The sequence below is a fragment of the Halichoerus grypus genome, chromosome 8, assembly GCF_964656455.1.
Source record: "Halichoerus grypus chromosome 8, mHalGry1.hap1.1, whole genome shotgun sequence".
In the NCBI taxonomy this organism is placed as follows: domain Eukaryota; kingdom Metazoa; phylum Chordata; class Mammalia; order Carnivora; family Phocidae; genus Halichoerus; species Halichoerus grypus.
The window spans coordinates 2,243,619-2,254,830 of record NC_135719.1 but is presented as its reverse complement, the minus strand read 5'-3'; the positions used below and the strand labels follow the sequence as shown (position 1 = coordinate 2,254,830).

General features: G+C 48.6%; 1 protein-coding gene across 1 annotated transcript; it reads right to left on the bottom strand.

The window, feature by feature from the left end:
• Positions 1-222: 222 nt before the first annotated feature.
• CFAP161 (cilia and flagella associated protein 161) lies at positions 223-10,201 on the bottom strand. The gene is made up of 7 exons (XM_036108802.2): positions 10,078-10,201; positions 9,212-9,301; positions 8,420-8,652; positions 7,128-7,212; positions 3,446-3,604; positions 1,597-1,670; positions 223-1,006 (listed from the first exon to the last, which is right to left on the bottom strand). The coding sequence occupies exons 1-7, from the start codon at positions 10,144-10,146 to the stop codon at positions 787-789; spliced, it is 930 nt and encodes a 309-aa protein (XP_035964695.1). The 5' UTR covers positions 10,147-10,201; the 3' UTR covers positions 223-786.
• Between the last annotated feature and the right edge of the window lie 1,011 nt (positions 10,202-11,212).

Genomic DNA, 11,212 nt, shown 5'->3' with positions numbered 1-11,212 from the left:
ATGTGGGGCTCGATCCCAGGACCCTGGGATCATGACCTGAGCTGAAGGCAGAAGCTTAATGACTGAGCCACCCAGGTGCCCCTCTGCCTCTTGGTGTTTTTACGTGAGAGACAGCCATACGACTCAGCTTTACCTGCAGGGCTGGGGGACTCTCCATCCTACAAGAACTCCTTACCTTACACGTCACGGGGATGCCACAAAGAATGAAGATGAGCAAATACATGGAAAGATACATATTTATTTTGTCAGGAACTTTCTGATCACATAGGTGCCGCGGCTAATGTGCCCATTTCAAGGATTAAAGAGATTGTGCCCTTTGAAAATCATTACTCAATAGTGTGACCAGTCAGGTAGAGGTCCTGATCCCCCCTAAGTCAGAGGTAGAAACAAACATACAAGGGGGGAGACATTTAGCTCCAAGGTCAAGCTACAGCTCACAGCTACACATTGTTGATTTCTTAGTACACCACGTGGTGGGGAGAAGGGCGGGGGGGTGAAAGGAATCCCGTGTGGTCTGATAGCTTGTAGAAGCCGCTGCTAAATAGGATCTAAAGTTCTTCAGGAATTAATAATCAACAAAGGAATATCATCTGTCACCTTCAAATACCACTTAGGAGCTGCTTCTTGGAGCCAGTTTGTCCTGTGTCCCAGGCCCCCACCACAAATTCAATAATCTCCATATAGCCTTTGTTTTAACATAGTGTTCAGGTACTTCTATGCCTTGCTTAAAAATAGCTTGGGGCACGACCTGGCAAAGCTAGGTTTTTTGAGCGCGCGCACCTGGGATCACTGAGCCCCGGGGTCTGCGCCCTGTTCTGGGGCTCGGGTGTCCCGCTCCAGGGCTCGGGCGTCCTCTGCCAGCGGCTTGGGCACCACGTCCAACATGGTGGACGAGTCTTTCCGGGGGTTCCCAGTCACCAACATCCAATGGTTCCTCGGCTTTTCCACTCTGTGTGAATCCAGATGTGTGTGAGCAGCCACCTCCACTTCCTTTCCAAAATAGGTACTGGGGCAAGAAAGAACGGACACTGGTTGGAAACGGAGTAGCGGCTCTGGGTGAGTAACTCTGTCTGCCCCGCACCCCAAGCCTCAGACTCAGGCTCGGGGAGGGTGAGCTCTGCGATATGTGCTTGCTTGCTGGATGTTTGACCCTGCTCGGGCAATGATGAGGAGCACAGGGTCCCATTATAGCTAAAATCCTCTTGTCCGGGACGGACTTGTGGGACATGAGGGCCTCGGGTAGGATTTGTCACACCATCGAGTCCTTTGTGACAACACTTCATCATCAAAGGACTTCTTGTGTGTGTGGCCACACTCTTTGAATCGAGCTGCTTGGGGCACCTGGGTGGCTCATTCAGTCAAGCGTCTGACTCTTGATTTCAGCTCAGGTCATGGTCTCAAGGTCGTGAGATCGAGCCCCATGTAGGGCTCTGTGCTGGGCATGGAGTCTCCTTGAGATTCTTTCTCTTCCTCTCCCTCTGCCCCTCCCCCACCAAAATAAATAAATAAATAAAAATAAATCAATCGAGCTTCTTTGCTTATAGATACATCCCGCTCCCCTATTCATGGCATCTTGCGGAACCGAGCAACATGTACCTTAAGAACAGGTGTCGGTGGGCTGCCAGTCCCCGATTTGTGTGGCAGTGACTGATGAGAACTTTTGCATTTGCCTTTGAAGGTGAAGAGAGTGTGTTATTTGCATTATGAACTAAGGCCTCCAATTCCTAAAGGCAAACATTTGGAAATACACTATATATTCGTTTAAATGTAGTTTAAAAAAAATAGAGAGACAGAATAACCTAGAAGCCAAACCATAAGGGATTGATTACATACAGTGTTGCAGGTGCACACAGAATGGAACATTCTAGAATCACTCAGAGCCACACTGGAGAAGATCCTTCACAACATGAGATATAATCAGTGGTGAAGATAAGGATATTGCTGATGTCCTATTTTGTTAAAAGAATTTAAAATTAAATAAAATAAAAAGACATGCATGGAAAAAGACAGAGATGATAAACATCAGCAGCTTTCTCTGGAAGGTGGAATGAATTACTGGTTATTTGCATATTATTTGTTGTGCTTTTCTGATTTTCCCTTCAGTGAGCATATATATTGTTTATAATCAGGAAAAAAATACATACTATTTCAAACTCCTGGCTCATGGAAGCTAAACACTGTGTGAGGAAGAACAAAGCCCTCGCTCACTCCAGTGGGACTTACTCGGCATCAGAGGATGCCCACATCAGACCAGGCCACCCTGCACCCACGAAGGGTCAGAGCAGAAGCAAGACCGCTCTGTGATCTCCTCCAAACACAGACTAAACGTGCGCCTTGTCCAAGCGGCAGACCACCTGACACCCGCCCCTCCCGGCTAATGTGAGCGGAAGCTGCGTCCTGACTAAGGACAGCGGGAGCCTCGCTCGGGCCCCCGTCCCCCAGCTCAGGTGTGCTGAGATGCCCGTCACCGAATGACTCCCACTTCCGGATGGCATCAAGAGCAGAACCCTGCTTCCTGGGAAGCTCCCTAAATCCCCCAACCGAAGCCCAATTTCTGGGACGCGTCCTTTGTGCCACCCGCGTCCTGAGACGCGCCCCTCCGTGTGCCTCCAGGCCCGCGGCAGCAAGCGGGGGAGCTCACTTCTCCAACCCCAGCTGCTCCCGGCGGCTCTGGCTGGAGGGCACCAGCGCCTCAAGGTGGCGAGGACGGGGCCGAGGCTCCCAGGGTGCAGGCTCAGCTGTGTGCACGAGAGGCCTGAGCAAGTAGAGGGGACAGAGCTGCTGGGCCGGCCCAGTGCTTTCCCACAAGCCCAGCCACGACCACGACAACCAGGCTCACACTTGGGAGCCGCTGGGAGCCAGGCACTGTTCTAGTGAGCACAGTGAACGCACGGACCAAACCTCATCAGGCAGATACTATCATCACCCCCGTTTCACGGAGAAAGACACTGTGAAGCTGAAGGTTGAAATCATGGAGATGGGAAGCAGGTTCCAGGAGAGCAAAGCATGGCAGAGGCCTGCTCAAGAGAGCAAATGGGTCGGGCGGGCAGCAGTGTGCACCCTGTGTGTATCCTCCGCGCCAGAGGAGAGACCCTGCTGAACCCGGGTCCACCTGCAGAGCTCGGCAGAGAAGCGCACTGTGCCGGACGGGTGCCTGGGGCCTGGAACTGGGGGGCCCTTTCTGGGTGGCCACCTCCGCTAGCCAACCCTTCCAATCCATGCCCGCTGCAATCCCACGCTCTCCCCGTGACTTCCAACAACCGCTCACTGCATCAGGAGCAAGAGCAATGCCTCTGGCCCGCCGGACCCGCCTTGCTGTGAGGACCGTGCCTGGGGCTCCAGTCCTGCGGGGCCCAAGCTCTGGGGAAATGCCCAGCAGTGAGAACGGCAATGAGAAGCCCCGACATACAGACCGGTGGAAGGGCTCCCCCCGGGCTGCGCTCACCGGCACCGGGAAGCCTTCGTACTCCAGGCGGAGCTGGGGGTCCGGGAAGGCAGCCTGCCAACAGTTCAGGTAGGAGGGCTCATCGGTCAGGTACACCTCCTGGAGCCAAGACCTCTTGGACGACTTCAGCAGGGTCCTGTGATCACTCGATAAATACAGCTGAAAAGGATAGTGCGCGGATGAGCTACATCACAGAACCGGAGAAGCTGGGGGAGTGAACGGCCGACTGGCTGGGCGTCCGGCGCGTTCAGAAGCAGTTTTGGAAAATCCCATTCCTGCTGATTGGGAAAACACTCAGGTTTTCTCCACTTTAGAAATGTCATCTCGGAATACTGAGGCCACCCGCCCCCTCCCCACATCACCTCCACTGCTTTGCCTTCCTTTGGGTACCAAACCCACTCTCTCCTCCTCATCCCGTCCCTGCTCCCCATCCTCCTTTTCAGGGCTCAGGCCGGGACCACGGTTTTACTTCTTAGAAATGGTGTTGCACGAAACTTGTTGCATGAAGGGTCCTCACAACCCACACCATCACAGCCGACGTTCGCTGTGTGCCCCCGAGGGGGCCCGTGCCCCACTGGAGCTGACGTCCACACGTGGGACTTATTTCGGCAGCTCTCTGGCCACCTGTAACTGGGGTGCAAGAAGCACCCCATCCTGCAGAAAAGTCGGAAACGTTAGTTGCTTGTTAGTTCTTTACTGATTGACCCTTCACCCTGAAGCTGGAGGCTGTTTTTGCCTGTTTCTGCAGGTTTTCACGTGCAAAGCTGTGCCATGAGGCGCTCGCTATGGGGAAGGCAGAAATGAGTTACTCTCTTCAAGGCTTTTCCTCACAGGCAGGAGAGTGACGGAGGATGGGACTGGAAGCACCTGTAAACACCTGTGAGGTATGACTGGCCAGCAGAGGGGGGAAGGGCGGCAGGCAGGCACAGGTGAGGACAGATGCTTGCCCAGGGGCGCAGGAGAGGCTCCGAGGAGGAGGCAGTGTGGTGCTGGGAGCCCGAGGGGCTGGCTGCACGTGGACAGGGATGGCGGGGACACATCACAGAGGGTCTTAAATACCACCGTGAATAGCAGCACTAACCAAACTGAGCTCCTAGAGGATCAATCTGGCAGCGTGCATCTACCATGGTCTGAAGTCAGGACAGACAAGAGAGGTGAACCCATGGGGACCTGGACTGAGGTCCTGGCATTGGGGACGAAAAGACGGGCCCAAGAGCCCTATGAAGGGAGACCCATGGGCATGACCATGAGCTGGACACAGGCAGGGAAGCGGGACAGGCCCAAGACACACTTAGGCTTGACTCTCGGTGATCGGGGAAATGTCGGGGAGATCCAGAGCAACTGGAAAACCCAGACTTCAAATGGCAAAGAGCATCTACCTCAAACCACAAACGCTGCTTTGTTAATGTAAAGAAAAATAATAATGAATCAGGAACAAGTCTAGAAGGCCGGTATTCCCAGATTTTTTTTAGTGACTGCCCCGGAAACACATGCTAATTCAAAGTTGAGGAACGGAAATAAGAGAATTTGAGAAGAGATTGAATCGTCATCCCTTGAGAATGAAAGCACCGTCTACGGGAAGTCATAAGAAAATCAACTGGAAAACCATTAGAAATAATAAGAGTGAGGGATTTCATCAGAGGTGAGTCTGAACATCATTGGCGTTCTTATATTTTTGTTGCAACTGACTAAGGGCCTCCCTACAAGGGGCATCCACAATGGAAGATACCGTGGGAACAACCTTAACGAGATCAGTGTCAAATCCATGGGAAGAAAACCACAAAACTAGAAAGAATAAATGAGTAAATGGCGAGACATCTCAGAAAAAGAAGTGTCGTAAAGCACTAAATACGTGAATTTACATAATTTTCCAGTGCCAATCAAAATGCCACATGCATTTTTTTCCCCACAGGGGCAGAGGGATTTGCAAAAATAATTGCATTTAACTGAGAGGTTAATTCCTAATTCAATTCAAAGAAGTGTCATGAGAGAGAACTAGCCGAATGAGCTGTCAAAATATATTATTATATTGTAAAGTATAATTCTAGAATAAAAATACACAATTTGAGTTGAAAGGGCTAAAATAGGAAGCCCAGAGACAGCATGCAGTGTGTACAGTGATGGTAAGCGGGGCATCGTGTGTCAGTGAGGGAAGGAACACTTATTCAAGAAATAACCCAAATGCAGCTGATTAGTCATTTGGGGGAAATCGCATGTCTGCCTCGGAACCCTGCATCAAAATAAATCTCAAGCAGATAAAGAACAAACAGGAGCAGAAGTTAAACTTCAGACACCGAGAAGTTGATACAAGTTCTTCTTTTTATGGTATCTCTGGAGCAGACTTTATAGGGCACTGAGCAATGGAAGGAATTACGAAGGAAAACACGGATACATTTTACTCAAAAATGTATTAGCACAACTATGCTTTAAAAGCCAAGTAGCCAAAAAAATAAAAATAATAAAAGCTAAGTAGCAAAATGGGTGGAAATATCACCAACAAAATGATGATATGTTATAATCTATGGAAGAGCAGATACATAAACACAAGTAAGTACAGGGACAGAGGACAGATGATTTATAGGAGACAAAGACGGGAGAGTTAAGGACAGTATTGGGGGGAAGAGAAAAGGAGGGGGGGTGGAGAAAGAGAGAGAGATAGAGAGACCAGAAATGGTGTATCTGCATGTTACAGTGCTTGTAACTTTCCCTGTATTTTAAATCTATTTTGGGAAAATAAGAGTGTAAAAGAAAATAAGCCAAAATGTTAGTAGTGCTGATCTCTGGATAACACAACAGTGATTTACTCCCCCTCTTTCAACAATATGGTATTTTCTGTAATTTCTACATTTAAAATCAGGCTGCGCTTACCACCTATGGTGTGTAGGGGTTTGATTGGCAACGCTGATTTGTCTTGGTGGCATAAAAGGTAATAATGTTACCTCAAGCTTTGATTCAGTGAGAAATGGTAAGTGGTACCCATCCTGCACTCGATAGCTGAGCGACTTGGGGCAAAATCACCTGACCTCGTGCCTCAGTTTCCCCATCAGTAAAATTGGGGTAAAATAGTCCCTAGCTCAAAGACTTGTTTCGATGATTAAGTGAATAGATGATAGATAGATAGATAGATGATAGATAGATAGATAGATATGGCATGTAGTAAGGTATAATAATCCCCATTTTATAGATGAGAAAGACTCAAAAAAGTTAAATGACTTATCTGAGGTCCCACCCCATAGAGAGACATCTCAGCTAGAGTTAGACACAAATTTATCTGGTTCTGTGACCCTCCTAATCCGCAAGGGAAAGAAAAAGATCAAGTTAAAAAAAAAAAAAAAGTAGTTATCGGGTAACATACCTTGCTAGCATTGGGGACATTGGCCCCTGTAAGATGATGATTAATTAATCCAACCATTAACTTACAGATGAAGGTGGCATAAAGTTTTGCTTTCTGTCAGCTGCATTGCAGATTTTTCTCCCTTACTCCTTAGCATCTAAGGGTATATTTTTGTCATTCGAAAAGCTAGAAGGAAAGAAGTGGCCCGAGAGCCGCGGGCAGGGGCTCGAGAAGCCAGAGGCGGAGCACGCACCTGCAGAGTCCTTGGTCCGCTTCCCTAGGTGGCCATGAGCCCACATGGAAACAAAAACTCCTGGCCCCAAACCGCCATGCACCGTGATGACTCACCATTCTGTCTTCAAATCCTCCCGTTATGGCAAGGCAGAAGTTCTGTCCATATCTAAGGACTTGACCCGCGGCACTTCTGTCTGCACTGTCAGTGAAGAGTAAGCACCATGTCAACTCCATTAGAATCGTTCTACATTCTATTTGTTCGCATAGGCAATTTTGTTTATCATCAGTTTTCTTGATAATGTATATTCACACACATTAACTGGTTAAGTGGCTAAACATTTTCAAAATGGTCCTTTCTTTGGGTTTTCAAATCCAGCTAGCACCCTGTCCCTGTCTCCTCCCACAGCCAGCGTGCGGAGCATCCCCTCTTTGTGAGCACGTCATGCTATCCTCCACTGAGGGATTCCGGTCGGGTGTGTGGACATCTTGATAAAGAGCCACACCTAATTAGGTGTATACACTTAATACAGTCTTCCCTCCTAATCCTCCAGGACACAGATGTTGTGGTCAACTTTTATTTGTCTTGACATAAACTATCAGTATTCGAAGGAACTCTAAATTAAAGACTTAAAGGAGGGACGCCTGGGTGGCCCAGGTGGCTAAGCGCCTGCCTTCAGCTCAGGTCATGATCCCGGGGTCCTGGGATCAAGCCCCCCTTCGGGTTCCTTGCTCAGTGGGGATCCTGCTTCTCCCTCTGCCTCTGCCCACCGCTCCCCTTCCTTGTGCTCGCTCTGTCTCTCTGACAAATAAATAAAATCTTTAAAAAAATAAAGACTTAAAGGACTGGCTATATTCTTGTCATCTGAACATTGCTATCATTATTTAATTAACAAAGTAAAAGCAATACTTTTTCATTGTCATTATGTATCTGTTCTCTAAGGATTTAGTTGCCTATTTCAAGATCTCAACTACATTTTTGGTAAATAATTAATTATAAAATAACAAATCCCGGTGCAAGTGCCCCCTTGCACAGAACTATTTTTGTTCTAAAAATAGCAACATTAAGCACACCGAAAACACTCAAATGAGCTCAAAGCATCCGCAGATGTTATTAGGAAAACCCAGCTTCTAGGCAGAATATGATTTTAGTTTCCTAGATCCAATACTTTTGAATGAAGCATTTATAACTGAACACAAATTAGCAGTGATCCTGATGTTCAAGGTGAAGGGCGTGTAAAGGCCCCCCCAACAGTAATCCCCGGGGGAGACGGCAAGACGGGACCAGCACAGACCCTCTCCTATCACCTTTACCTCCAGACAGCACGGCTCTAGTCCCAGGGCTTCCTGAAGCTCTGAGTGAAAACATATTTATGATAAACGTGAGCTGAAAATTGAAGTTTCTCTACCTCAAAATGATAAAAGTGTTTCTGCCAACGGGGATCTTGGTTGGAGCTGCGCTCAGGCCACAGGGCACCTCTAAGTCGTCACTCAGGTGGGCTTTAATTTCATCCGGAGTCATGCCCAGGCTCAGGTCCCCGCCCAAAAACAGATCAGCTTCTGTCTCAGGGTAGTCAGGATTCACAAGCATCACTTTGTCGCCACAGTGAACGTATCCATCCTCAGTTATGGAAAGCTGCATCTACAATTTAAATAGTTTTTCAAACCAACCATGCATGTCCTCATCAGCCAGTGCAGAGACCCCTGCCAGATGCACCTTCTTTCCTTCACTGTCAAGGACCCATTTCAAGAGGGGTCATAGCATTCGGATGACTTGTGATAACTCAGGTTCCCTCAAGTCCTTCATTTTCTTCCTTTTCCTGCTGCCAACCCCCTCCCACTTTGCCAAAGTCCCCCCAAAATCCCAAACGAAGTAAGGAAATCACACGAGCTGACTCCACTATTAATTTATTCAAACTTCCTGGAAATGTCTTGAGCACCAACTAAGGGGCGTTTTACAGATTCCTGTACTGATCCGCTCATTTCTGATTTTGGAAAATGCGGGTAAACATAATTAAGAGCAGATTTCTCCTATGTTTCTAAAATCTTAGGGAATTTTAAACATTGTGGTTTTCAGATCTAAAGGGAAAAAAACCAGTATTTTCCAAATGATAATTCATTTATGGAACGTTTGCTTGCTTAACATACATTCACACTTAATTCGATAGAATTTTGAAAACAGTGCTTAAATTTAAAATTACCGGTCTCAAAAGATTCTCTTTGAGTCTCCTGTTTCTCTGTATGAGAAGCTGTCCCTTATCTCTCTTCTCCAAGAAGTCCTTCATGACCTCCTGGTGAAAGAGAAAATGAAGGAAACACAAAAAGTCTACAATAGTCCTCAATTTATAGACACTGGTAGCTTACAGGTCCGAAGCACATCAAGCTGAAAAAGCAAAATTTGAGAAAAAGAAATGTGAGCATAATGGGAGTGGTGGAAATTGGTTTAGCTTTATTTTAATCTTTTTACTTCTTTGTAGAATGTTTGAAAAAATGAGAAAGACACACACAAAAAGACAAAGAAACATCCTCCTCCATTACTCCATCCAGAGACAATCATGAATAACATTTGGAGGCCATGTGTCCCCAGCGGAGGTCTCCCCTGGTTATCCACCCCTCCCCCCACCCCCAGCTAGATGGGACACCTGATGGCCCAAGGCCTTGTCTGAGTGTGATGTCAGGGGAAAGGACACCACAGGGACACCTAGGAGGGTGTGTGTATGATGGGGTGGGGAGTGGGGGGGGCACTGCCTTCACATAGAGCCTGCCTCCTCCTCACCCCGACCTCAGCCTCGGAAACCCTGAAGTCTGTAGGGATGGAGAGAACTCGGTGGGGCACGCTAAGGGGAGGCACAGAGTTTGGGAGACCAAGGGACCCCTAGAGAGAGTGGACGGGTGTGAGACCCGGTTTGTGGGACAGCCGGGGAACCTCCCAGGGCGTTCAGATCCGGGTGGGATGTTAGAGGTATGGGGTGTCTGCTGGGTTAGAAAGGAGCCCCGGCCGCCGGACTTGGGGCGGGGCGGGGGGTCCCTGAGGAGCGGGCGAGCCGCGCCCGCCGCACCTGCGTACCTCCTCCAGGTAGATGTCCTCGTTCCAGTTGCCCATTCGCACTCGGGGACCATACAGGTTCTGCGCCATCCTGCGGTCTCAGCGGCCAGCGAGCCGGCTCCCTGCGACACCCGCAGTGTTAGCGTGCCTCGTCGCCATGACAACCGGCCCCGAGCGATTGGCCAGGTGCGGGGCCTGCTGGCCAATCAGCGGCAGCCCAGGAGCCTGGGGGGGGGGGGGTTGGGGAGAGGCGCGTGGCCGGGGGTGGGGGGCGCTGGAGGGATGGAGGCGCCTGGAGTCCGTGATTTCCCCTGAATTTAATTGCAATGCAGGCAGGTGGACAAACTCCAACCCTCAGGTGCTAAACATTTAAAACATTTTTTCCTTCTTTCTTTTTTTAATCCAAACGAAAACTGCCCTGCAAGTAAAGTATCCCTCACTTGTTGAGACAGCAAAGAGGAGCTTTTGAATGGACCCACCTTAACCCTAAGACAGTGCATCCTCCATGCGGAAATTTGGAGACCAAAGTAACATGGAGGAAAGAGGGAAGGGAGAATTACTCACGACGTCAGTGCCTCAAAAGTGAGAAATCTACCCCGTTAGCATCTTTCTGTTTGCAGGGTTGAGGCAGTCCTGTCTCTATGGGTTTTACAGCATTCCCCCCTCCTCCTCTTCTTCCAGTCTCCAAGCGACAGGACAAGCCTGTGGCTTGCAAGAACTCTTGATAAAGCTAGAATATGCAGGAGCCAACGTTTTTTGGTTTTGGATTTTTGGGTTTTTTGTTTTCTTTTTTTGTTTTTTGTTTTTTTAATGCTGGAGCCAACGTTTTTAAAGCAGTATTTTATGATTAGGAAGAACAGGCAGTTGCCTTCGGACGACCTGGAGCTTGCTGCTGACGGAATGCACTTGGTAGTTGACCTTGCTTAGTGTCTCTTAAGATAGCACAGTCATGAAGGACTCACATCCTTTCCTCCCTCCAGCAAACCCAATCTAAAAGAGAAGGTAATTCATGAAAACAAATCGCCATAGGAAGAATGGGACAAGTAGCTTTGCAGATGTGCTGATGAGGGGCCATAGGAGTGCAAGGAAAGTTTCGTTTCTGCCTCGGGGAAGTGAGGGAGTGAGAATCAGGAAGGACACCTGGGGGAGACAGCTG